The sequence below is a fragment of the Balaenoptera borealis genome, assembly GCF_965194805.1.
Source record: "Balaenoptera borealis genome assembly, chromosome: 4".
Classification (NCBI taxonomy): domain Eukaryota; kingdom Metazoa; phylum Chordata; class Mammalia; order Artiodactyla; family Balaenopteridae; genus Balaenoptera; species Balaenoptera borealis.
In genome coordinates this window covers 3,888,963-3,914,683 of record NC_138861.1, presented here as the reverse complement: position 1 = coordinate 3,914,683, position 25,721 = coordinate 3,888,963, and the positions used below count along the sequence as shown (strand labels likewise).

At 46.1% G+C, this 25,721-nt stretch overlaps 1 protein-coding gene and 1 long non-coding RNA gene across 21 annotated transcripts in view; both read right to left on the bottom strand.

Annotated features, from left to right (window-relative positions):
* Nucleotides 1–2,340: 2,340 nt before the first annotated feature.
* Nucleotides 2,341–25,721, bottom strand: part of RAPGEF2 (Rap guanine nucleotide exchange factor 2) — a 251,541-nt gene continuing 228,160 nt past the window's right edge. For 14 of the 20 annotated variants that reach the window (XM_082391303.1, XM_082391287.1, XM_082391286.1 and 11 more), the window contains 13 exons: nucleotides 25,331–25,488; nucleotides 24,466–24,706; nucleotides 22,225–22,608; nucleotides 19,897–20,108; nucleotides 19,683–19,806; nucleotides 19,058–19,081; nucleotides 17,782–18,005; nucleotides 16,164–16,358; nucleotides 12,650–12,802; nucleotides 10,222–10,447; nucleotides 8,888–9,474; nucleotides 5,963–6,235; nucleotides 2,341–4,395 (listed from right to left, as the gene is read on the bottom strand). In XM_082391303.1, the coding sequence (XP_082247429.1) occupies nucleotides 4,370–4,395; nucleotides 5,963–6,235; nucleotides 8,888–9,474; nucleotides 10,222–10,447; nucleotides 12,650–12,802; nucleotides 16,164–16,358; nucleotides 17,782–18,005; nucleotides 19,058–19,081; nucleotides 19,683–19,806; nucleotides 19,897–20,108; nucleotides 22,225–22,608; nucleotides 24,466–24,706; nucleotides 25,331–25,488 (2,827 nt within the window). In that variant the 3' untranslated portion in view covers nucleotides 2,341–4,369. The remainder of the gene's footprint in view (nucleotides 4,396–5,962; nucleotides 6,236–8,887; nucleotides 9,475–10,221; nucleotides 10,448–12,649; nucleotides 12,803–16,163; nucleotides 16,359–17,781; nucleotides 18,006–19,057; nucleotides 19,082–19,682; nucleotides 19,807–19,896; nucleotides 20,109–22,224; nucleotides 22,609–24,465; nucleotides 24,707–25,330; nucleotides 25,489–25,721) is intronic. The other 6 variants (XM_082391300.1, XM_082391296.1, XM_082391291.1 and 3 more) reach the window with 5 other exon arrangements.
* On the bottom strand, nucleotides 7,172–8,881 carry LOC309628370. Its single transcript, XR_014244460.1, has 2 exons — nucleotides 7,878–8,881; nucleotides 7,172–7,525 (listed from the first exon to the last, which is right to left on the bottom strand). It is a non-coding gene; the product is annotated as an uncharacterized lncRNA (long non-coding RNA).

The window sequence follows — 25,721 nt, the reverse complement described above, 5'->3', positions numbered from 1 at the left end:
ATGTCCCTGTTACGTGGCCATGGCTCTGTAAAAATTAACTGGGCAAGTATCATTTCAAAACACAGGCAGGAGTTTCACTGCGCTTGCCTTGTCCTTGGCTGAGATGTGAATGTTGAAAAAACTGCAATTCACAAATTATTGTTTCGTTCCAGTCAGTGTTTCCATCTCCCTGTCAACTGGGTAAACCCTCATTCACTGTAAGATCTTTCTGAAGGGTCCTGGCCCCTCGGCTGCAGTCTGTCCTACTCATTTCCATTCCATTACTGCCCCTTCCAGCCTACACTGGCTGACAATCTTTGTGAGTATTTGCAAGATCATTCGCTTCTCCAATCAACAGCTTGACCCCCTCAGTGCTACACTTCCTTTATTCTTGGAGTAAGCTATTTCTCAAGGAGAACGATAACAGGGGATCAAGGACTCAGAGAGCTTCCTCTTTTTCTTCAGCACGAACAGAAGTGAGAAACACATTCCTTGAGAAACACATCAGCACACAGACCTACCAGGTGTGTTGATACACACTTTTTCAGCAGCTTGCATTCTTTGAGAACGTTTTGAGAGATTATCAGTGGCTTGGTGATCAAATATATTAAGTACAGATGAGCATAAACTCTACACCTCCCAGAAGAGGGAAGGAGTTAAAGCTGAGGAAAATATTTGGAGGGCTTTAACCTGCATGTATGAAAAAGGAACCAGGTCCGTTTATAGTCTTTTTGATTAGGGAGGAGGGCTTTCTGCAATATTCCTACAACGTGGCAAACGTCTGTTATTAACATGACACAGAGTAAACTCTGTCACTACCACTGATCACATCTGATGAACACATACTTCTTACAAACCTGGAGTGGAGTCTTTGCTACTTAAAGGTAACCTAAAACATAACCGCGTAAGAACAGGCATCATGGCTGATTTGTCATTTTCCTTTATTTTTAGCAAAATACAAAAAGTGATGAAGAGGTAATTCCTCAAAACATCAGATCTTTAATATTTTTCAAAACACATTAGAGAGGGCTTCCCTGGTGGCGCAGTGGTTAAGAATCCACCTGCCAATGCAGGGGACACGGGTGCGAGCCCTGGTCCGGGAAGATCCCACATTCTGCAGGGCAACTAAGCCCGTGCACCACAACTACTGAGGCTGCGCTCTAGAGCCCACAAGCCACAACTACTGAGCCCACGCACCACAACTACTGAAGCCCGCACGCCTAGAGCCCGTGCTCCGCAACAAGAGAAGCCACCGCAATGAGAAGCCCACGCACCGCAACCAGAGAAAGCCCGTGCGCGGCAACGAAGACCCAACACAGCCAAAAATAAATAAATTAAAAAAAAAAAACAAACACATTAGAGAAAAGCTTTTTCAATGACAGAAATTTAAGGGGAGCACGGGTTGCTGTTGTGATAGGGCTTCCCTGAGCGAAGGGTTTCACAGTGAACAGATGACAGAGGCAGACACGTGGGAACACATGCGTCCACACGGGGCACCTGCATTCTGAACAGGTACAGCTGAAGCTACAGGAATGGTTTTCATTCTCCAAACTGTTTTGGTGGCCAGATTTTCAAAATTTACTCACCAAGATAGCACAAATGCCTCAGGAAGAGTTTTAAGTTTGGCCATTTTCCCTTTAGCATCAGGACTGAACTCCTGCCATCTTTCTAGACGCCTTCACATTTCCTCACATTTCGTGCTCGTGTTTCCACATCCTTGCCACTCCGCCTTCTGTGGTTTCCGGGTGGGTGATGGACGGGACTTTTATTAACGCCTGCTTGAGGATAAGAAATAATCCTTGATTTCAAAATGTGCTCGAAAGGGTTGCTGCTTAACTGATTCTCACCTTTTTAAATATAAGTGCCCTTCTCATAGACCAAAATATTATTCAGACCTACCACGCATTAGGACTCGTAGACAGAACAATGATATTTGATGTAGAAGTTCCAAATCACTTGCTAGATTGTACTCTTAACTTAGTGGCCAGGATCTTGAATGTATATTGGGAATCAAAAATATTATGTCCCATAGAGATTTTTATTGGAAAGGAATTGGGCAGAGACAAATGCTATGTATTCAATAGATACATAGCGATAACATAATTTTTCACTGAATCTCAAACACTATGAATTCTGGACACATGAATGATATTAATTTCTGTTAACATGAATGATATCAAGTTCTTTTCTCTGAATCAACAGAAAGCTACCTAAAAGAATAGGCTATTTGGGCAGTTTTAGGCGACATCGTCGGTCTACCCTCAGTGCCCTCTGGACTCGCTCCTGCAGTGAGATCCAAGGGCTTTCTTACGCTTCAGTAAGAAAAAGCATGCACGAGTCGTTAAGAATATAGGCAAGGCATTATGTTATATTTATTTATTTTCCAGCTTGTACAAACTGGACGTAGAGGCATAAACATAGTACATTTCTACCATTTTCAACAAAAATATAACCAATATGTACAATTATTGTATTAAAAATACAAAAGGGATACAGACTCCGCCAATGTCTTTCTAAAAGACATACAGGTACAAGTAGTATCAAAAGGATGAGGAAATCACCAGTTAATTGTACATTCTGCACTTGACATCACAGAGCGAACTGAGGTTACACTCCTACTATGTTCTACGGTGACTTAATGCTTAGGTAACATTTGTGCGACTTGTGTAGAGCAAGAGTTCTGTCTTTCTAGATGCGCATGAGGTCCACAGCCTATAGAAGAAAACTGGCAAATAATGCATCTTACATGTAAAATTACAAATGCATCATTGATAATGTAATATATAAGTAGACAAATGCCATGATACAGGAGAGAATTATTAAATAAAGCACTGACATTGCTTTGATACAGTGAAAAAACACTGCAATTTGACTTTTAAAATTGGAAGCTATTTACGTTTATCTACTGATCAATATGATCAGCTGAATTTAATGGAAAAAACACCCAAGACCAGCAGTTCCTCCCATCTGAGTACTACTCGGATTGGCAGCCTTCACTTTTCCGGAGTCTGTGCAAAAACAACACAAAAATAGACCGGAGGGGCCATCTCAGTCCTTCTGGGGTTAATAGCAGCTGTGAACACGTGGTTGCTACACTCAGGCCTTCTCCGTCTCGGCGTCCGTAAAGCCACTTACGGGTCGGTCTTCGGCGACCGACCCGCCTTGCAAACAAAGGCTGGCGGATCGCACTGGGTTTTGGATCTTTTGATCGTCTTCACGCTAAAGGCTTGTTTATTCCCTCATGGCGACCGATCGATACGGGGAGGCTGTCTTCAAAGAGCAGTACGAACAGCTGGCGTTAGCGCCAACACCCCGAGCTGCTTTCACTACAATGCTCTCCAGTTATGAACGTTTCTCTTTGAAAACAAGCAAGAGAATCCCTAAAACTAAATAAACAGAAATCAAAGAAACATAATTTAAAAAAAAAAACACGCGGTTTGCCGTCTGTCTCGATGGAGCAGGACACGCCCTCGGGAGACCCCGCCCTGCGCTCCACACAGGACGCAAGAGTCCCAGTCCCCTCCCCGGCCATGTGCAAACAGTCGTAAAGAAGAGCCCCAGCCCCTGGGGAAGGAGGGGCCGGGGGCCCTGGGATCTAGGTAATTGGCTAACATCTCACGCTTCCAGGATCGGGCACTTCCCGGGCGCGGCCGGGACACGGGAAACGGGGCCCTGGGCCAGCCTTCCCTCTCCCTGGTGTGACCACACCCTGTCCGGCATATTTGGTTTTTGAGAAACCCCGGCTGGCAACCCTACTTAAAGGTTCAACATAATACTGTAAAATCATTAAATGGATATAATATTTACTCTCTGAACACAATCTTTAAACTCATTTAAAAGAAAAGGAAAAAAAAAACCCAGAAAACGGAGGAGGGCCCTGTAAACAAGCGAACGAGCACTGCACTCAAGGATTTCATTGTTTTCCTTTGTCTTCCTCGGTGGGTTAAAGACCCCAAGTAGTTCCACGGCTGGCTGTTCTCACGATTCCAATGAAACCAAGTGCTAGGACTGGATCGAAATCTAAAAGGAAGATTTTTTAAAAACTCCTTCCAGGCGTGGAGAAGTGCAGCCAGAGTGACTCACGGGTGGTGATGACCTTGGAGTCTGGAATGATGCTGTGTGACGTGGCAGGCAGCCACAGGAGCTTGGAGACGCTGCGCTGTGCATTCAAGCAACAAGGCGGAAAAGTGCCAGGGCGGTTTCTTCACAGTATTTCACATGCAAAGGGGACAGGAAGAAGGGGGGAAGGAGCCCCACGCTGCTTTTAAGGCAGGGAAGGAGGCAAACTGGTCCACCATCCTCAGAGTGTGAGTCCCAAGGCTCTGACGCTAGGGGACGTCTTCTGTGCTCTCCTGTGGGTGGCCGACACGGGCGCAGACAAGCCCGTGCCTCAAACCGCAGACACTTGTTCATCTTCTGCCGACACAACCACGAAAGAAAGGAAGAAACAAAAGAAAAATCAATAAGCAAGCAAGTCGTTTTCTTGTGCTTAGAGAGAACATGTTCACCGACATGCTAAATAAAAATACCACAGCTGTGTTCTCTTAGTATAGGTCACCTAAGATCCTCAACTTTTTTTCTACCTAATGATTAATAATAATAAAAAAGTTTAAGGGGCTTCCCTGGTGGCGCAGTGGTTAAGAATCCGCCTGCCAATGCAGGGGACACGGGTTCGAGCCCTGGTCCGGGAAGATCCCACATGCCAAAGAGCAATTAAGCCCATGCACCACAACTACTGAGCCTGTGCTCTAGAGCCCACGAGCCACAACTGCTGAGCCCGCGAGCCACAACTACTGAAGCCCACGTGCCTAGAGCCCGTGCTCCGCAACAAGAGAAGCCACTGCAATGAGAAGCCCACGCACCGCAACGAAGAGTAGCCCCCGCTCGCCGAAACTAGAGAAAGCCTGCACGCAGCAATGAAGACCCAACACAGCCAAAAATAAATAAAATAAATTTATAAAAAAAAGAAAAGTTTAAAATAAAGTATATGGGATGCACATCTTTAAATATACATACCCACTATAAAAATACATTGTATATTTACTGACTGGAAACTCATGAATGATAAATTCATTGAAAAAAGTTATAAAATAACATATGACTTCTTAAGTAATATACACGCATATACATATAAAAAAGTCTAGGGCTTCCCTGGTGGCGCGGTGGTTGAGAGTCTGCCTGCCAATGCAGGGGACACGGGTTCGAGCCCTGGTCTGGGAAGATCCCACATGCCGCGGAGCAACTGGGCCCGTGAGCCACAACTACTGAGCCTGCGCGTCTGGAGCCTGTGCTCCGCAACAAGAGAGGCCGCGATAGTGAGAGGCCCGCGCACCGCGATGAAGAGTGGCCCCCGCTTGCCGCGACTAGAGAAAGCCCTCGCGCAGAAACGAAGACCCAACACAGCCATAAAAAAAAAAAAAAAAGAAATGACTACTTGTTGAATTTCCATACAATATCAAAAAATAACCACAATTATCTGAAAAGGCTATTAAAGTATGTCTCCTTTAAAAAAAAAAAAAGTCTAGAAGGATATATGACAAAATGCTAATGGAAGTTATCTGCAAGTGGCAGGATTGTAAGTAGTTTTCATGAATTGTGTTTTGCTTTTTCCTATAATGATTATTTCCAGAATAAAACATGTTAACCTCAAACCTTAAAAGCAGGAGCGGGGTGGGGGGCGGGGCATGGTCTCCCCCTTCAACCTCACCCCAGCACGGCCAGCTCGACTCGTACAGAGAAGGCAAGAAAGCTCTAGAGAAGTGGGCTTTTCCACCAGACTTTCATCTGGGACTCAGAGCATTTCCCCAGAAAACCGAGGATTAGGAGGGAAATGCACCCAGGCTCACACGGTACTACAGGGGACCCCTCCGCAATCTTTAGTTACTTCTCCAGCCACTTCGGAAAAAGCAAAACGCAGCCCAACGGCTGGCACCGAGGCCGGGGGCGGGCGCGGAACCCGGGCCTCTGGGGGGAGCGCATGTACCGTCCTCCTCGGCGGCGAGGCCCGGGGGCGCGCAGGGGCCGGGGCGCGGGTCGTCGCCGGGCCGGTGCCACTGCGGCCGCGGGGCGGGCCTGGCGCCGCCCGGGGCGGGGGTGTCGGCCGGCCGGGCCAGCATCCTGGAGCGCTGCAGCGCCACGGTGTAGTCCGGCGGCTTCCGGGCGGGGTGCGGGTGCGCGTCGGGGAAGTCGGTGATGGGGATGCCCACGTATCCCGGCGGCGTGGGCGGCGGCTCCCGGTAGCGGCCCTCCTTCCTCGCTGCGGGAGGGAGAGACAAGGCGCCGCCGTGAGCATCGCGGGGCGCGCGGCCCAGGCCACGTGCGCTCCTCGGGCAGGAGGAGGACCGAGACGGAGAGCGCTGCGCCCGCGGGAAAGGCACGTGGGGCTGCGCGCAGGGCGGGGTGCCGGCGGGGCGGGGGGGGGGGGGGACGCGCACCAAGCCCGCCACGCACCGGGTCATCTAAGCGATCTAAGCACCTGTAACGCTCACCGGGGCGCCGCAGAGCGACTCTACCTGTCACGCAGTAACCAGGCTAACGCCCAACCCTGGGGTTTACTGGAAACACCGAGCAAAGGGAACAGAGCCTGCAACACGGGAGTGGTGCCTGCCAGCGGTTCCCTCCCCTCTCCCTGCCCCGGGGGCCAGCGGGCTGTCCCTCTTTGCCGGGCCATCTACCCTCAGCAGGCAGAGAATCAATCCCAGGTTACTTTCAAGTCTTGGGCCTCACTTCGGAAAATAGGGAATCACAATAAATTTGGAAGAATAGTACAAAAAAATGATGCAAATTTCAAAACTTAAAACCATGTGTATGTGAGGTATGTATTTTTCTCGAAGTCCTTTTATATTAATTTCATGACTTAAAACATGAATCTGTAAAGGCAAGTAAAAGCAAAGTTTTCTTATCTTCAACTTTCTAGACTCAGCTGTTAGGAACTTAAATCATTCTTCTTTCCTTTGCAATAAAAATTCTGTGTATTAGTTTGTTAAAGAAAGTGCTTTTCTATTTGCAATTGCCAAGATGTGGAAGCAACCCATGTGCCCATCAACAGATGAATGGATACAGAAGATGTGGTACATATATACAATGAAATATTACTCAGCCATAAAAAAGAATGAAACATTGCCATTTGCAGCAACATGGATGGACCTAGAGATTATCATACTAAGTGAAGTAAGCCAGACAAAGACAGATATCTTATGATATCACTTATACGTGGAATCTAAAATAGAATACAAATGAATTTATACACAAAGCATAAACAGACTCACAGATTTATGGTTACAAAGGGAAGAAAAGAGGGGAGGGATAAATTAGGAGTTTGGGATTAACAGATACACACTACTTTACATAAAAATAGGTAAACGACAAGGATTTACTGTATAGTACAGGGAACTATATTCAATATCTTGTAATAACCTATAATGGAAAATAATATGAAAAATATATATATAATTGAATCACTTTGTTGTATACCTGAAACTAACACAATACTGTAAATCAACTATACTTCAATTAAAAAAAAAAAAAGTGCTTTAAAAATTGCAACCTGGGCTTCCCTGGTGGCGCAGTGGTTGAGAATCTGCCTGCTAATGCAGGGGACACGGGTTTGAGCCCTGGTCTGGGAAGATCCCACATGCCGCGGAGCGGCTGGGCCCGTGAGCCACAACACTGAGCCTGCGCGTCTGGAGCCTGTGCCCCGCAACGGGAGGGGCCGCGATAGTGAAAAGGCCCGCGCACCGCGATGAAGAGCGGTCCCTGCACCGTGATGAAGAGTGGCCCCCACTTGCCGTAACTGAAGAAAGCCCTCGCACGAACCGAAGACCCAACACAGCCAAAAATAATAAAATAAATAAATAAATAACAGTTCTTTAAAAAAAAAAAAAAAAAAAAATTGCAACCTAAGAATAGGTGTTAACTGTTTTCTCCTCATTCATCTTGAAAAGATATTAAATTCGACATCCACCCATGACTACGTGATAAAATAACTACAATTTCCCTACTAATAAAAGTGATGTCTGTGAAGATATTCCAGAATTTCTCACTCTGTATCCTATGATGTATCCCTACACTTTAACTATACAGGCGTTGAACATGCCATAGAGAATATATCCCGATAGCATTAAAGGAGCATAAGAGACTTCACAACAGAAAGAGCAGCAGTGAAGTGATAGCGTCTTTCGTGTACTTATGAACTGCTAACTAGACACCAGGGTTCTGCAGAGATTTCATTTAAACCTCACAGCAACCGCATTGGTAGAAATTATTAGATTCATTTTACAGATGAGGAAACAGACACCGTTTAGTGCCTTGCCCAGTGTCACAAAACTGGGAAAGTGGCAAAGCAGGGATTCAAACCCGCAGCCTGCCTGACTCACTACCTTACCTCTTGCACCCTCCTCCTTGTTCTATCCTGTGCACAGGGAATTTGTCTAGCACAGAAACATTTACCTGCATAACAAACGGCGACAGAAGATTTTTAAATATGCAAAGGGTAAAGTTCTACATACAATTCAAGGGAACAAAATACAAAAGTAAAACATTTAAAACAGTTCCAATTAAACAAAAAAATATTCTTCCTCTAGAGAGAATGGCCATCCTTCCTGATAATTTTCAGCTGAGAAGATCAATGTTGGAGCAGGTAACACCCATGAGGACAACCTACTGACCCCGACAGCTACGGTGCATGGAAGGTTGACTGCTGCAGGGTATTTATAAGCACCTGACCACAGAACCTGGGCCCTTAACCACCATTCATTTCAAAATCCTGAGCGCACTGCTAACTTGGAAGGCCTACACGGCAATGGGTGGGACAGAATGAGGAGAAGAGCCGCAAACACATGCTTTTACTTTGGAAATAAGTCAGGGTGCAGCCACGACCGAGACACGACAGAGCCCGCGGTCAGCTTACCAATAAGCCCCTTGGCGGCGACCTTACCAATAAGCCCCTTGGTGGCGCTGGGCGGCACGGCCACGTGGGCAGCCACGGCGACGGGCTTGGCTTCTTCGGCGGTCGCAGGCATCATGCTGCTGCTTTCAGCTTCGAGGGAGACGTCCTTCCCCCCCCTTCGCTTGATTGTGCCCGTGTCCCCCTCCGAGTCTTCTCCCCAGTAGCCCGTGGAGGAGGCCCAGCTTGCCCGGGACTGGGCTTGCTCGAGACTCTCTCGGCTTTGACTCTGCCTGTTATACTTTGTGCTGTGGTCGGAAAACATGACCTGGTCCACGTGGCTGCTCGAGGCCCAGAACCCTGCGGCGTCCCCTGAATGGTCCAGGTGAGCGTGCCCGAAGGGGAGCGTCTCCCAGCTCCGCTGGTGCTGAATGGTCTGGATGCTATCGTGGGAGCCGCTGGAGCACGACGTCCAGCTCCCTCGGCCGCTGTCAGCAGCGTCAAGCGAGGCTCGGTCCCCCTGGTCTTGGGAAAGCTCCTCTGTGCTGGGAGAAGAGATCACTGTAGCTGCAGCGTACAGGCCCCGGCTCTCGGACAGCGGTGCACAGGACCTAGGCGGCCAATGGGAAACAAAGAGAAAAAAATAATAAACAGAAGGGGAGGGGAGGGGAGGGAAAGGGGAGGGGAGGGGATGAGAAGAGAGGGGAGGGGAGAAGAGGGGAGGGGGGCCGGGAAAGAGGGGAGGGGAGGGGAGGAAGAGGGGAGGGGAGGAAGAGGAGAGGGGAGGGGGGAAGAGGGGAGGGGAGGGGAGGAGAGGAGGGGAGGGGAGGGGAGGGGAGGGGAGGGGAGGGGAGGGGAGGGGGGGGAGGGGAGGGGAGGGGAGGGGAGGGGAGGGGAAAGGGCAAGCTTGTTAACTAATAACTCCGTGCTAAAACCCAACCACTTTTTCCTGGAAAGGAGGCTTCCTTTCCTTCCAGGAAGAGGATTAGGCTCCACCAGACTGAGCGACAGTGGCCACTCGGCCCTGTCCCGTTTCCTCCCCTGTGACATCCCCACAATATCAACACGGGGGAAAAGAGCCATCAGCTGCTTACAGGAAAGGAGCACTTTCCTTACAGTGCTCACTACGATCTGACTATTTCGGGAAAGCAGCTCACTGGACTGAGTCACCCCTGCTCTCAGCGCAGAGCAAACGCGTCCCAGTGAAGGACAGACCGCACTGGAAAAGCAGTCTGCACGGTGCTTCGTAACCGGGAAACGGTGAACTTCAGAACCGGGACGGGAGAGCATCCCTGGGCGTCCTGTAACCTGCCCCGCACACGTGGGAGAGGGGAGCGAGCCCGCGGACGAGCCCCTACCCCAGGCTGCACTGGTCGGGCTCCGCCGCCGGCCGCCTCTCCAGCCGGCCTGCGGCCAGGCTGGTCTCCACCATGCCGACCGATGGCCTCTGGCGCCGTTCGTCAGGCAGCGAGACGGGCAGCGAGTCGAAGGAGGAGTTGCTGACGATACTGGACCGTGAGGAGATTTCGCTGTGGCCGGAATCTGAGAAGTTATCCACGGTGCCGCTCGGAGCCAAAGTGTAGCCTGCGTGGGAAACACATCACTCTTTAGACACCGAGGGTGCACGGCGTCCCGCTGACGCCTCCCCAGTAGAAGCAAAACCAGAATGCAGGCCACAGGTGCCACCACGGAACCGGGGAGAAAACACTCTACTTGGGGACTGAGCTACAGTAAAGTTTTACCCAAATGCAGTTTAGTGTGTTTAATGACAGTTTAGAGAGGAAAAAAGAATTCACCGTTGTATGACCCAGGAATTGCTGCAGACTGGATCACGGCACGACGCGACGCTGCTCTCTTAACTATAAATTATACTACATTAGTCTATGTAAACGAAACTGAAGAATGACTAGGATGATATTTAAAAGTATGGTTTTTTCTCAAACTGCAAAGTCAGTAGTAATTTTGTTTTCAATGGAGTTTTCACTTTTAGAACTTTACAGCATAGAATAACTCCACTGGAAAGATCTGCATTGTAACTTTAAATGGACATGTATGAATAAGAAATAAGACCTGAAGAAGATATCTTTGGATTTTTGCCATTTAATTTTTCAACATTAATAATATATTGGATAAATCACATGAAAGCCAATTGTTTTGAAGGACATAATGTACAAAATCTCCATTTTTCTCCCTGGACCATCATTATGTCTAAACAGATGTCCATTTTTTGGCCTGAAGGACCCTTACTTAACTCTTTGTTGCTAAAAATAATTCTGAAAGTCACAAAGGAAGAGAGGCTTGTCTTGACATTTTTAACAAAAAAATCCAAATCTCCTTTCTCAGTATTCATTTATTTTTTACATTAAGAATCTCATGTTACTTAAAATACTGATTTTATATGATTATATGTACACAATGAAAACCTAATAAAAAAATGCCATCTAGAGCACCTAAATGTTGCTAATTTACTCTCTGAAGAGTACTTCCCCATCCTTTCAGTAAATTATGAATTCCTGATTTATTTTTTTAAAAGGTTGCACAGGTCTTGATAAGATTTCACGTGTTCATCCATGAAATGTCTTCTTTTAAACCACGCTGCAAGTTCTGACAGACAAGATTTCAAACCCTCCCTGAACAGTCTACCCCCCAAAAAAAAATCTCTAGAAAAAGAATCCCTCAGGTGGAGCACGTGGCATGGGGAGGAATCGCCCCATTTTCCTCAACTGATGAGATGACCCCTCTCTTTCCCGCTGGCCCACCTATCCCGTAGGTCCGTGGGGCACTGTTAATTCTTGTTACTGTTCTCACTTCCACGAGAAGACGGGGAGCTGCTCTAGTCCAACTACCCACAGCCAAACGATCTCAGCTGACCGCCACTGCCACCCAACGACGGACGAGAGAAGAATTCAGATTCACCCACTGAACAAGGACTAGAGACTGATACCCACATAGAACGCACACATGTCTGAGACAGCTAAAAAGTAAAGCAGGAAAGGTATTTGTTGTGCCGGTGAAATCTAACAGTGGATTAATCTCTTTGGCCTCGTCTAGTGAAAACTGTCCTGGCCATTTATTACCGGCTTACTTACGCCCATTCAATTATAGGGTAGGGGAGAAAGTAACCCCGAGGTTATGCAGCAGAAAATTATCTAGTATTTTAAGATAAGAAAGCATTAATATCAGAAGGGGAGTCTGAGTGCCTAAAATTTAATCTCCTTAATAATAAAACAAGATAGCAACCAAAAAGATAATCAAGACTCATGTTAACACAGTGAAAGATAAATCAGGAAGATACTAGTTTTTCTTATGTTTTTATAGGCCTCTACTCTGTGATGAATGCTATGTAATCATATTTAGTTAGAACAACTGTTAGTATAAAAAGAATTATTTCCACACTTACAATCAATAAAAAAATGAGTTTTTGAAAGGGCTTATATAGTTATATAAGCTTAACGCTATTTATTTATAACTATAATATTGAAAAGTACCAAAGTTCTTCCAAATTTATAAACTGAGGGGGAAAAAAAAAATCCATTGGGTGTTACACATCAGGTCTTTTTTTTGGGGGTGGGGGGCACACAGTACAGCTTGCAGGATCTCAGTTCCCCGACCAGGGATCGAACCCACGCCCTTGGCAGTGAAAGCGTGGAGTCCTCACCACTGGACCGCCAGCGAATTCCCAAGGTCATTTAGAACGACTCTAATGTCAGAAGTGATGTAATCTCTAACTAGAATTTATCACAGCTGAAAGCACAGGTCCCCACGAAGGAGGAGTCCGCCAGTCACCTTTCCTTGGCGAGCTCTGCGGGGAGGTTGGTGGGGAGGAGAGCTGGGAAGACGCGTTCGATATCGTGTCTTCTGCGGGCCTCTTGTGACGCTCCAGGCTCCCTTCTTCAGACAAAGCAAGGATCTTCTTTAAAGCTTGTGGAGAGTTTATACCTGTGAGAGAAAGAAAATGATTTCAATATGCATTTCCAAGACTGAAAAGACTACCGTGAAGGCCAAAAACACTTTTTTTGTGTTAAGATTGCATGTCACATGTCGTTGCAGGTTGTTTCCAGGCTCGGTGGTCTCTGTACTCTGCCCGTGTAAACAATGAGCTCACAGGGGGCACAAGGTGCCCGCCGTGTGTCTGCTGACACCTGCCGAGGACTAGGAAGGCTGCTGCTGTTATTCCACTCTGGGTTCCAAACCTTGACCACCACCCTCTTCAACAATACATCAGACAGCGATGAAGAAACAAAGAGACGATCTGGAAATACTTTGAGTTAGGATGAGAGCAGCGCAGCTCACAATATTGATCAGAACTCAAGTTTGGGTTGGAAACAGGTATTCTGGTGGTGTTGGAAAAGTTAGCTCATGGGACGTGGGAGTGATGGAAGGAAAGTCAAGAGCCAAGAGCCAAAAGGAAGTAGCGAGAAAAGAGACTGAAGGAGCACTAAGAAATCAGGCTCACATTTGATCAGTAAGCGGATGACAGAGAAGGTAGGAGGGGACCCAGAGAGTGCCGGGTCCCAGAAGGGTCCCGGAAGCCACCGGGGAAGGTTCCCGGGAGTGGGGTAAAGGGGAGTGGAGCGGGGAACCACCCAGCGCAGGGCCAAGTGCAGGATCAAGTCAGATGACGTAGGGCGGGAGAAAAGGATTCCATGTGCCAATGTCAGGTGATTTTTCCCCTAAAATTTTACTTTTAGGAATGAGGGAGTCACATTAAGAGATGTTTACTAAGCCTTATTATGAGGCACTCTCAATTATCTCATTCTGAACAACAAAGAGACCTGAGGGAAGGCATTATAGGTTGACACTACCTCCGTGAATGTTAGTTTTTATGTTCTCAGACTTAACAGAATCCATTAAGAAGGAGGCAATGAAATTTAACAAAGATTTAATTCTTCATTTCACCTCAACACCTGTTAAGTGTTCGATACTACTTTAATACAATCTTTTAAGAAACGCTTTTCAAGCAATCTTTTAATTACATGTGCAGATACTGATATATACAGGGTACATGAAAATACCAGCTACACTAAAGCTACACGAATGAATAGCTTTGATTTGGAAAAGATTTCCAAGCCGGCATCATACACAGATTCAGAAAGTGCTGCCTTCAAACAGTGAAGATGGATGTGAGGATGCTATGCCTTAGAAAAATCTGTTCCACTTCAGAAGTAGTTCTAGGGATGAGGAAGACACTGAAGTAAAACATGCAGGAAGTATTCAGACAAAATTTATCTCATGAATGGGGGTGGGCTCAGCATCTGTGACTTTAGATGAGAAACTATCCTGAGAAGACACATGACTATCCCATCCGCATCTCTAAAGGTCATAAATTCAAATAGGCCTAAAAATATTGGAGAGAGAGTCTCTCTGGGGAAGGGGGGCGGGGATGGCTTTCCATCAGTTGCACCTACATGGGGGTTAACAGGCTGTGTCCATATCAGAAGCTCGACAGAAAAGAGGCAATAGAGGTCGGCTTGCAGGGGACTTGGGAATATAAGAATATTAACAACACAGTGGAGAGACTTCCCTGGCGGTCCAGTGGTTAAGACTCCACGCTTCCACTGCAGGGGGCACGGGTTCAATCACTGGTCGGGGAACTAAGATCCCGCATGCTGCGCAGTGTGGCCAAAAAATAAATAAATAATAATAATAAAAAAACAAAAACAAAACAGTGGACAAAGGAACACTAATTCAGTTCATTTGTGATAGGGGGAACAATGCAAATATTTCTTTCTTTCTTTTTATTTTGGCTGCATTGGGTCTTTGTTGCTGCGCGCGGGCTTTCTCTAGTTGCGGCGAGCGGGGGCTACTCTTCGCTGCAGTGCATGGGGTCCTCATCGCGGTGGCTTCTCTTGTTGCGGAGCACGGGCTCTAGGCGCACGGGCTTCAGTAGTTGTGGCACGCCGGCTCAGTAGTTGTGGCTCATGAGCTTAGTTGCCCCGCGGCACGTGGGATCTTAATTCTCCGACCAGGGACTGAACCCCCATCCCCTGCACTGGAAGGCGGATTCTTTACCACTGGACCACCAGGGAAGTCCCTGCTTTGGCTCCTTTAACATTCATGAACTGACTGTATTTTCCTCCCAAGTTACAGAGTCAGTGATTCAACAAATGAGAGTTCGCCCCCAGACAAATCATTTCACTTAAAAATATTCCGCCTAAATTCCAGCAACTCATTGATCATAAGGCAAAGCTAGTTTAAACAAGGTATATGGACAAAACAGCCTCTGTACTTGTTAAAAATTAAATGAGTAATAGCATAATTTCCCCATGGCATGCCTCTGCTCCCACCGCTATGACAAATGAGCATGATTAAATGAGATGCTCTATGAAAACAGTCCTTCCCACTGGTAAAAGGAAAGTTTAACTTTGTGAACATTAATGTCTTATAAAGAGGGAACAACCAGAGGGACACTCAAGTATACCAGATGAAGTTACCCGTGATAAGTATCGTTTCCTAGTCAGAGAAGCAGGCAGGGAATGAATAGTTCCAAAAGAGGGTTGTGGGTTGTTTGTTTTTTTGTCGTCGAGTTATACGAGCCGTCTGTATATTTTGGAAATTAAGTCCTTGCCGGTCACATTGTTTGCAAATATGTTCTCCCAGACCACAGGTTGCCTCTTCTTTTTTAAAAAATATTTGTTTATTTGGTTGTGTTGGTCTTAGTTGTGGAAGGCGGGCTCCCTGGTTGCGGCTCGGGGGCTCCTTAGTTGCGGCAGGCGAACTCTCAGTTGCAGCATGCAATGTGGGATGTAGTTCCTGGACCAGGGATCGAACCTGGGCACCCTGCATTGGGAGCGCGGAGTCTTAACCGCTGGACCACCAGGGAAGTGCCCACAGGCTGTCTTTTCGTTTTGTTTACGGTTTCCTTTGGTGAGCAAAAGCTTGTAAGCTTCATTAGGTCCCATCTGTTTATTTTTTGCTTTTATTTCCATTGCCTTGGGAAACTGACCTAAGAAAACACTGCTACGATTTACCCCGGAGAATGTTTTCCCTGTGTTCTCTTCCAGGAGTTGCATGGTGTCCTGTCTTCCGTTGAAGTCTGTGAGCCATTGTGAGTTTATGCTTTTGCGCCTGCCGCGAGGGCGTGTGTCCCGACATCACTGATTTGCACGAGGCCGTCCAGCTTTCCCAGCACCACTCGCCTAAGAGACTGTGGCTTCCCCACCGCATGTTCCTGCCTCCTTTGTCAAAGATTAACTGACTGTAGTGATTCACACAACAGTGTAATTCAACTCTACTTCAATAAAAAATAAATTAAGAGGGGGGAAAAAAAAAAAAAGTGTGCACGCACTTAGTCACCTACCGAAAGGCGGGAGATCCCGCAGGGGCACCTTCTTCCGCGAAGGATAGAGTGGCACAGCGGGCAGCTGCAGCCCCGGGCCGGGCCTCTGTGACGGCTGCGGAGCCGGCGGCGGCGGCTTCGGCTGCAGCCCTGCCCTGGGGGCCACCGGGGAGGTGTCGGCCTTGACAGGCTTTCTGTCACCGGGATTCTTAGGCACTGGTAATTGTTCGGCGTGAAAACAGAACGAGACGTTTAAGAGGTTAGTGGCCACACACGGGATACTTTTAGAACCTCATGAGCATCTCCCACAGTTAGAACACTGAAATATGTATCTTTTTTTCCCTGTGGCCCATAGATACAGGAGAGAAACGGGCGGGCGGGGGGAGAACCTCCGTCACAGAAAGAAGGCACGCCGGAACCAAGATTCACTTTATGAAACAAGCCGTCTCGAGAGATGATACTGTTTCAAGTACCACATTTAAAAAGAAACGAAAAATGTGGATAGCTCAGTACGCTGTATGTATGTCTACGAAAAACACAAATCTATTATACAAGCTACAACAGGAAGACCATTAGGAATTATTTTTCCAAAATGGCACCCAAAATGTCTTGACATATATGAACTTAGTTTTAAGTTAGTAGATGATACCAGTTGCCGTCTTTTCACTATCAAATTCTCTCTCCAATGGGGTAGAATTATCTATGTTGCTAATAGCAGCCAATACTCCTTGAGTATCGTACTGAGTGTATAATTCCACGGCAGATGGAAAGCAAGCCAATTTAACAGGGCAATTAAATGCTGTATTTTAAGTGTGTTAATATTCAAGACAACTCAGTGACTTCCTTCCTCCATCTTACACGTAACGGAGCTCAAGTAACCAGCCTAAGGTGGCACTGTCAGTACGAGGAACAAACAGGATCTGAACTCAGACCAATCAGCCCCTTGAGGACAAACTCTTCACCACGACACACAGCGCTTTAAGAGTGTCCTGGGTAAGTCTGATAACCTGAATCTTTCTCAAATTATCTAACATTTAAGCTCTATAGACGGTATCTCCAAACTTGCCCGTAAAAGACCCCAAAGTGTCCTAAATGGAAAACGCCTCTGTCTTACAAATGTGGGTGCCGAGAAAGAGAAAGTAGCCCCCATTTCTGGCCTGGCCGGACTTTCAAAGGCCGGGGAGCTACACATTAGGCTGAGCTGTGGTTCCCTGTGGAGAACTCCTGCCTTACACGGTAGCTGAACTCATTGCCAAGTGCCGGCCGGGCTGAGGGGGTCAGAGGCGGCCAGCACACCTAGCTCTGTGCCCCTCCCAGGCTGCCCATCCCTTGGCAAGCATCTTTGTGAGAAAACAAGGGATGCAAACGGGAGCTGCACCTGCCCCTGTGTTCCCTGACGGCACTCTGGCTGCGTCGGGATGAAACCAAGCCAGTCACCCCGAAGAAGCCTACGGTGTCGTGCTCCCCACGCGAACCCCGTTGGGCACGGGGCTCAGCCTGGGACAGCGCCGCGTGGTCCCCAGAGCCACCTTCAAGGGAAAGGCGAGCTTGTCTCAGGATGCTAGGTCCCCCTGCGCCCAGCCAGGAAACCAATCTGCACTCCAGCCGGACCCAGCAGCCGCCTTAAGGAGAAACTCACGTGTGTTGGTGGCCGGCTCGCACTGCAGGGATAACGTCTGAAGGCTCTCCTCGTCCATCTCCAGCTCCAAATTGGACAGGTACTGCTTCACTTTTCGAGCCATTTGGGCGTCCTCGTAAAGCTTTTTGGCATTGAGAAAGGAGCTACGACGCACCCGCTTTTTGTGACCACCTGTCTGAGCAACGTCTAGCACTGTTGCGTTTGTACTACCCTGGCTGAGAGACCTGGAAGACGAAAAGGTAGAGCTGCAGCTCGCTCCAGCATGGGATCACTTTATCTACTGGAAACGTGCCGAGACTCCTACAAATAGTCTACGTTCAAAAGGCCACATGCCTCATTCTGGTAAGTAAACTTTACAAAGGAATATAGAATCATACAGATCAAAAAAATTTTTTTTTCAAGTTTAAAGAAAATCCTACATACACTCTACATACACATATATGTTTGGCACTTGTTCTGTTCCAACTAGAAAATTCTACTTTTCGCCTCTATAGAGCATTCAAGGCAGCTCTCTCGTAGAAGCCAGCAAGTAATAATGATTATATGTAAAAGCTCATGCAAGAATAAACACACAGTTGCAATCATTAAGAGTGACATTAATTTCTTTTCTCCTAAAGAGGATGTCTTACATAAATTTAAAGAAATTACAATGTTCACGATTGTTTTCTTATTGCTTGGGTTAAATGTAGTGAGTTTGTCAAGTAATATGGTCAATCTGTTAATAAAATGGTCATGCAAATGTGAAAACACATGTATGGAAACTAGCACATGAGTTGTTAAGAATTATTTTTGAAAAGAATTGATTTATAGGATGAAAACAGTAGTTAGTTGAGCTGTAAAAAATTTAGTTTTAACACCGAGGGGCACCTTTTGTATTACATATATTTACTTCTCAAAAATCTGTGCAATAGTATTTAAACTGCACAATTTTTCCTTCTGACATCCTTTCTCCCCTCACCCCAGGTTAGATTTTTCTCATTTCAAAACACACAAATTATATTAAAATAAAGTCTTTCTGAAAGCTCAGGACTAGGCCTGGCCTGCTGTTCCCCAGAACAATCATCAATCATTTCACAGCTCTCTTGGGTCATGACCTCAAAAGCAAAAGCCCCAGTAGATTAAACTTGAAGTCAGTTTGCCAACTGAAATTCTGCTAGAGCAAGAGGGTTAAGAAAAAAATGCAAAAATGCAAAGCATCAGAAAACACAGAGGGTAAGAAAACAATGCCACGAGCGGGACGAGAACAGTGTGGGGGTGCAGTGTCCTCGCCACTTACCCCAGACTCCTCCACTTCTTCTTCCTGTAAGTGAGAGCCGTGGAGGTTGAAGCATGGGTGTAGAGAGAGACAGAGAGATCACAAGCTCAGAAAGAAAGGACTAGACTTCTGGATAAGCAGTACTAGAAGCCCACAAACCTTCTCACACACACAACTTGACCAGCAACAGTTTTCTGGCTCAAAAGACAAGCATACGTAAATATTTGGTTCTAAAGACTTTTGTTCTCTCCTTCACTGGATTCATCATTTTTGGCTACACTGACAGCTAAATCCCTTGTGTGGACGGTGAGACAATACTGTTCGGGTTGTTTATACATTTTAGCTCATACTATCAATGACACCTTGTAGCTCTGCAAGTCAGCGTTCTGAAAAATAAAAATAGCTGCGCCTCATGTGCAATGAACAATGTCTGAGGGACCAACCGTTTTCACTGACAGCCCACAGTGCACACTGGATGTGGAATCAGACAGTCATTCCAAGTCAGAGCTTGACGGAGATTCCCCACACACCCTGGTACATTTCACCATGCTACAGGCGGGCCCATTCAAAATCTTCTCATTTACTAGGAGGCTCTAAGCTCAACCTTCCCTAACCCCACGAGCACTGCTGAGGGTGACACACTCACCGAGTCCTGAACATGAGGGCAGGGTCCATGTTCACAGAGGCCATTCGGCCAACGTGACGAATTTCTTTTGCAATCATTCTTAGCTTCTCAAAATTGACCAGCCCGTCGACTTTGGAGTCGTTCCCTGTAATTGGCAAAGAAGGAAAAGGGAATCACGTGGCATTTACCCTATGCCTCCACAAGTGGAGACAGAAATCTTCCAACTTATACTTACCCTCGTGAAGGAACGTGAGGTCCTTCTTGATCACTGGGAACAGGGGGATGATGGGAGGCTGTAGGTTTTGGCTGTTGAGGACATTGCGGTATTTTGCCATGTTTCTGGAAGGATCAAACAGGTCTTGGAGATCTTGAAACAGCTTTTCGTATTTATTGGGAAGTTTTTCCCAGGTGGTTCGCAGTCTTGCCACTGGTGCCAGGTTTAGGCCGCTGAGGGGGGAAAAAAGAAAAGCGGTATAAAATTAAACGACTCATCCTTACGAAGTAAGTAAAAGAGCATGTTGTTTATTTCTTAACATGTAACAGCTCTGTGTGAACGCTGTGAATACACAGCAAAGTACAGGATTCATAAGAGTGTTAATATTCTGGGTAACGAGAATTGAAGCTGGACCCAGGGACAGGGCCGAGGGGTTTTACTCTTCTTCCCTTTACACCCGCCTGGTCTGTTCTGTGACCAGAACAACTGGAATGTCAGGTGTCCTGAGGGCAGGGCTGTGTTTCGTTGCTTCATCTCCATACATAAAGTGCTTGGTGCCAAGCAGCCGTCTGATAAAACAGACTAGACAAATATCCTGGAGTAGCAACATGAAACAAAAGCCGTAAGAACAGGAAGAGTAACAGATATCGTATATTAACGCATATATGTGGAATCTGAAAAAACTGGTATAGACCGTCTTATCTACAAAGCAGAAATAGAGACACAGACGTAGAGAACAAATGTATGGATACCAAGGGGGAAAGCAGGGGGGAGGGGGAGGGGAGGAACCGGGAGATTGGGATCGACATGCATACGCTATTGATATTACGTATACAATAGACAACTGATGGGAACATACAGTAGAGCACAGGGAGCTCTACTCAGTGCTCTGTGCTGACACAAATGGGAAGGAAATCCAAAAAAGAGGGGATATATGTATACGTATCAATGATTCACTTTGCTGTACAGCAGAAACCACCACAACATTGTAAAGCAACTATACGCCAATAAAAAGTAAAAAAAAAAAAAAAACCAATAAGAGAATGATCAAACTCCTAGACAGAAAAAATGACTAACTGAATCATCACCAGCAACATCGATATTGCTCATTGTTTCAGTCTGCACTTTCTTCCAGCCTCAGTCTAAGCACTTGAAAGGGAAGAAAAGTAACATTTACTAGGCATCCCCCTGCTTTGTGCTGGCTGAAACTCCACATACATTATGGCATTTAGTCCACTTGATAACTCTTTGGGTCACTGTTATTTTATAGAGAAATAAACCGGCTTTCAGAGAAGTTCAAATAATTTGCCCAAAGTCACAGAGCTAAAAAAGTGGTGAATATAGATTTTCTGGGCTTTAAATCAGCATAAAAGAGAATTTTTTTTGAAGTATAGCTGATTTACAATGTTGTGTTAGTTTCAGGTGTACACAGCAGAGTGATTCATCATATATACATATACACACACACACATATATCTATATATATCTATTCTATCTATATATAAAAAGAATATCTATTCGTTTTCAGATTCTTTTCCCTTATAGACTATTACAAAATACTGAGGAGAGTTCCCTGTGCCATACAGCACGTCCTTGTTGGTTATCTATTTTATACATAGTAGTGTGTATATGTTAATCCCAAACTCCCTGATTTATCCCTCCCCCACCTCTTCCCCCTTTGCTAACTATCCATTTGTTTTGCACGTCTGTGAGTCTGTTTCTGTCTTGTAAATAGGTTCATTTATATATATATATATTTTAAGATTCCACGTATAAGCGATATCGTATGATATTCGTCTTTGTCTGGCTTACTTCACTTAGTATGATCATCTCTAGGTCCATCCATTACAAGAGATTTTAAATTAAGGATTAAGATTAGGATTCAGAGAAAAAGAATTGTTCCATATGATGCAATTAAAAACTACTACAGGGCTTCCCTGGTGGCGCAGTGGTTGAGAGTCTGCCTGCCAATGCAGGGGACACGGGTTCGAGCCCTGGTCTGGGAAGATCCCACATGCCGCGGAGCAACTGGGCCCGTGAGCCACAACTACTGAGCCTGCGCGTCTGGAGCCTGTGCTCCGCAACAAGAGAGGCCGCGATAGTGAGAGGCCCGCGCACCGCGATGAAGAGTGGCCCCCGCTCGCCGCAGCTAGAGGAAGCCCGCGCACAGAAACGAAGACCCAACACAGCCAAAAATAAATAAATAAATAAAAGTTATTTAAAAAAAAAAAAAAAATTAAAAAAAAAAAACAAAACTACTACACTCACACAGAGCATATGGTTTTCAGGGATCGATACATCTTTTAAACCTGCAAACTGAATCGAACCTTACGACAAATATGCTCTTACCTGATGATCGCAAACATGGAGTTAAAATTCTTGCACTCCCTGCAGTGCAGAGCTATCTTGATGAAATGCTTGATGATCTTCATCCTCTTCAGCTGGTTCGTCTCCCGCAGAATCTCAGAGGCTACCCAGAACGTCTCCTGGTTAATGACTTCCTCGAATTTCTTCAGGTTGGCGCAGCTGGTTTTCGATCTGAGCTTGAATAAATCATCTATATACTCAGTGGGCTCGATGTTGCGGAAGAGCTCGAAGTTCCGCATGGAGAGCTGCGTGGCCGCCTCTACGGTGCTGAGCTGCAGCAGGGAGATCTGGCTCTCCCTCAGCAACTCCTGAGCGTCTTCGTCCGAACAAAGCGTCTCTGTCTCCATGTTGTTTTTCAAGTAATACCTGTGGGAGACACAGAACTCAGAGCCTAAGCAGCAGTCCCGCGATACTCCCTGAACGAACAGTGCTGTCTACTCAGCGGTGGTGAGAGCTCTGCACTGAATGACGGAAGGACAGACAGAGAAGGCAGCCAGCCGCTCCTCGGTCACCAGATCACAGAACCTGGCCCAGACGCCACCGACAGAGACTACCGCATCACATGGAATTGCATCTGGACCAGGTGCGATCCACCTTGTCTTGTCCTTCCCTGCCTTCTAGATTATTTTTTTTTTTTTTTTTTTGCTAAAAAGGACAGAAAATAGCTAAATGTTAAAAATTATCAGTCTAAATAATGAAAAAAGCTCTATGGAAGGAAGCAGGAAAGATTGATCAATCCAAGTTTACCTACTTATTCAAATACCAAAGAAACCTATAAGCTATTTCCCTCTATTTGATCCTATGAGGAGAACGATCCTAAAATGGATTTTAACTTTCAAATATCTGATTTTCATGAAAACCCTCCAAGTAAGTGGGGCAGGTATTATTCCTATTTGTCAGATGAGGAAACAGAGGCTCGCAAAGACGGACGCCCGCTGTAGAGAGAAAACTCAGGGTGAGCGCTCCTTTCTCTCCGTTAAGTGACTTGGCGAAAACAGAATCCAGATGTTTGCCCTGTGATTTTTTTTTTCTTTCCCGATTTTATACAAAGATGCTCTCCTTAAGGCAGATTCCATAAAGGAAGAAACAGAATGAGCAGGGTGGTGCTGCTAAACTGGCCTTCTGCATATATCACCGAAGACACAGACCTCGGGGCCTTGACACAGATTTCACGTTCTCAATTTTGATTACTCATGAAGCCCGCGATGTGAATCCACTTGTAATTTTCTTGAATACTGACTGTGAATCATGACTCTGCACCTCAGTGAGATTTGGAGAACTCCACCATGATTACAGATAGGTCAGTGCACATTCAAATGCTAACGAGACAATGGGCCTCCTAAAACAACCCTGCCCGCTAGTGTCAGGGCTGGAAATAAAGTGAAAGTGAAGAAGACAAAGGAAGTTATAGTTGACAGCAAGAAAGCAGAAGCTCTGAATGAATTAAACCGGGTTTAGATGCATAACATGAAGAAGTCAAGAATACAATAAAACACTCCATACGGCGAGAAAAAAAGAAAAAATGTGATTTATGAAAACAATTTTCAGTAAGCGCAGAATCTAGTCATTATACGAGAGCCAAAACTGAACTACTTTTTCAACTTTCCCTTATTTGTGATTTGAGGCCATCAATTACATTTTATCAATGGAAACACCACGCAAGAGGCTGACAAGATCCCATACAATATTCTCCTACGAGTACTGTGTGATATAAGCGCTCTGAAGACCAAGCAGCAGAAGACCACACTCTGAGGCAAATGAGGTTTCGTTCCAGAGTTAAGAGGGTTTTTCATAGTGTCATGAACAATAACAGGCTGTTTTAGCCAGCCACACTGTCATAGACATCTCCGCGTAAACAAACGAAGCTCCTGGAAAAGTCCGGTAGGCAGGAGCGGGTGACAGAGGATACTAGTGGAAGATGTGTTTGTGAAGGTGCATCTCCCAGGAGAAGGGAGCGTGTCCTTACGGGAGCGTGAGCGCTGGCCGGCAGGAACAATGGTCAGGTCACAGCGCCCCTGTTTTGCACAAGCTCCTAAGAGATCCTTTGCGAGGGGTCAACAGTCTACTGTGTGCATTTCCTTTGATATGGCAATGCTTGGTGAATGGGGAAAATCTTGCTTTTAATCTGCAACTTATTTTAAAAACCCTCAGAAAGCGTTTACCAGACTCTGATGTGGGTTTAAGGGTGGGGTAAAGAAATCCAACAGGATAGACGACGTCTACCTTCCACTCAGCTGTATTCTGTCGGCAAGTTTGGAAAGCTGATCCGGAAGTCTCCTTTGTTTGATCACTCCCTCTGGCGTGACAGAGACCTCACAGAGTGCGTACTGGTCCGGGGTGGCGGTCACAGCAAACTCCCGGATGGCCTGAATGACCACCTCCTTCGCCGTGGTGTCCTTACTGATCATGATGTATCGGCTTTGCTGGTCAGCCTTGAAAACCCTTAGCACTTGGTCTGGCAAGTCTGGGGGAAAGAAGAGCCATCCGTCAGCAGAAAGGATTTCAGTACCTGGCAACACAATTACGGGATGCAACCTGAAAACGTCTCCTTAGAGAAGATAATGCTAAACTGTCATCTCTCCCTTACTTCAACCCTCCTGCAAAGATTCACTCAGTCAATATACAGGCATGCTGCATGAACACATCTGCTCTAAAGATAACCACATTACCCACAGATAAAGGCAAACAGACCAGGTCACACAGCAGCATGATGGTTGTCAGGTTGGCAGCAGAAAATGAAAAATTTAAAACTAAAGTCCATCTTTATTACACTGAAGAGCCCAGGAAGCTGACTGAAAATAAGCCTCTTACTCTTTATTTAACATGACCTGGTGACACCCGCACGGTGCGTGTTAACTTCAGTGTAGGAAAGAGAATGCAAGTTCAGAGAGATTCATTTGCACATGGGCACATCAAATTGGTCTGAAGAATAAAAATGAACCGGTTCCAGCTGTTTGAAATTTACATTTTATCCTGACTTTTAGCATCTGATAGAGTCCATGCCATGCCAAGAGAGACACACACAGCATTACCGTTATGTCAGGGGAAAAAAAGACGAGAAAACAAAAGCAGTGTGGGCCATGCTTACCAGGAGTAGCACTGAAGTCTAAAATGCGATGATGGGACTGCAGCAAGTCAGGATTACTGGATGACAAGGTTCCACTGACGGGCAGCGCGGTCGGGATATGCTTGGTCTGCCTTAATCCGACTATGCTGTCATCCTGAGACTGACCAATCCCGATGTCGCTGAACCAACAGGAAAGGTAGAAAACAGACGATCGGCAAGTTAGAAAGTTATGACTCATCAACAGATAGTGCGCACAGACAATAAATAAACCATATTTCAGAAAACCCGCCGTTAACGTACAACTATCATTAATAAATTCGGTTGGAAATTGCAAAAGCAACTCCCGCTTAAGTGTATCCAACTCATGTTCTTAAGTGCATATAGCATGTTTCTCTAAAACCTTTGCCTTTTT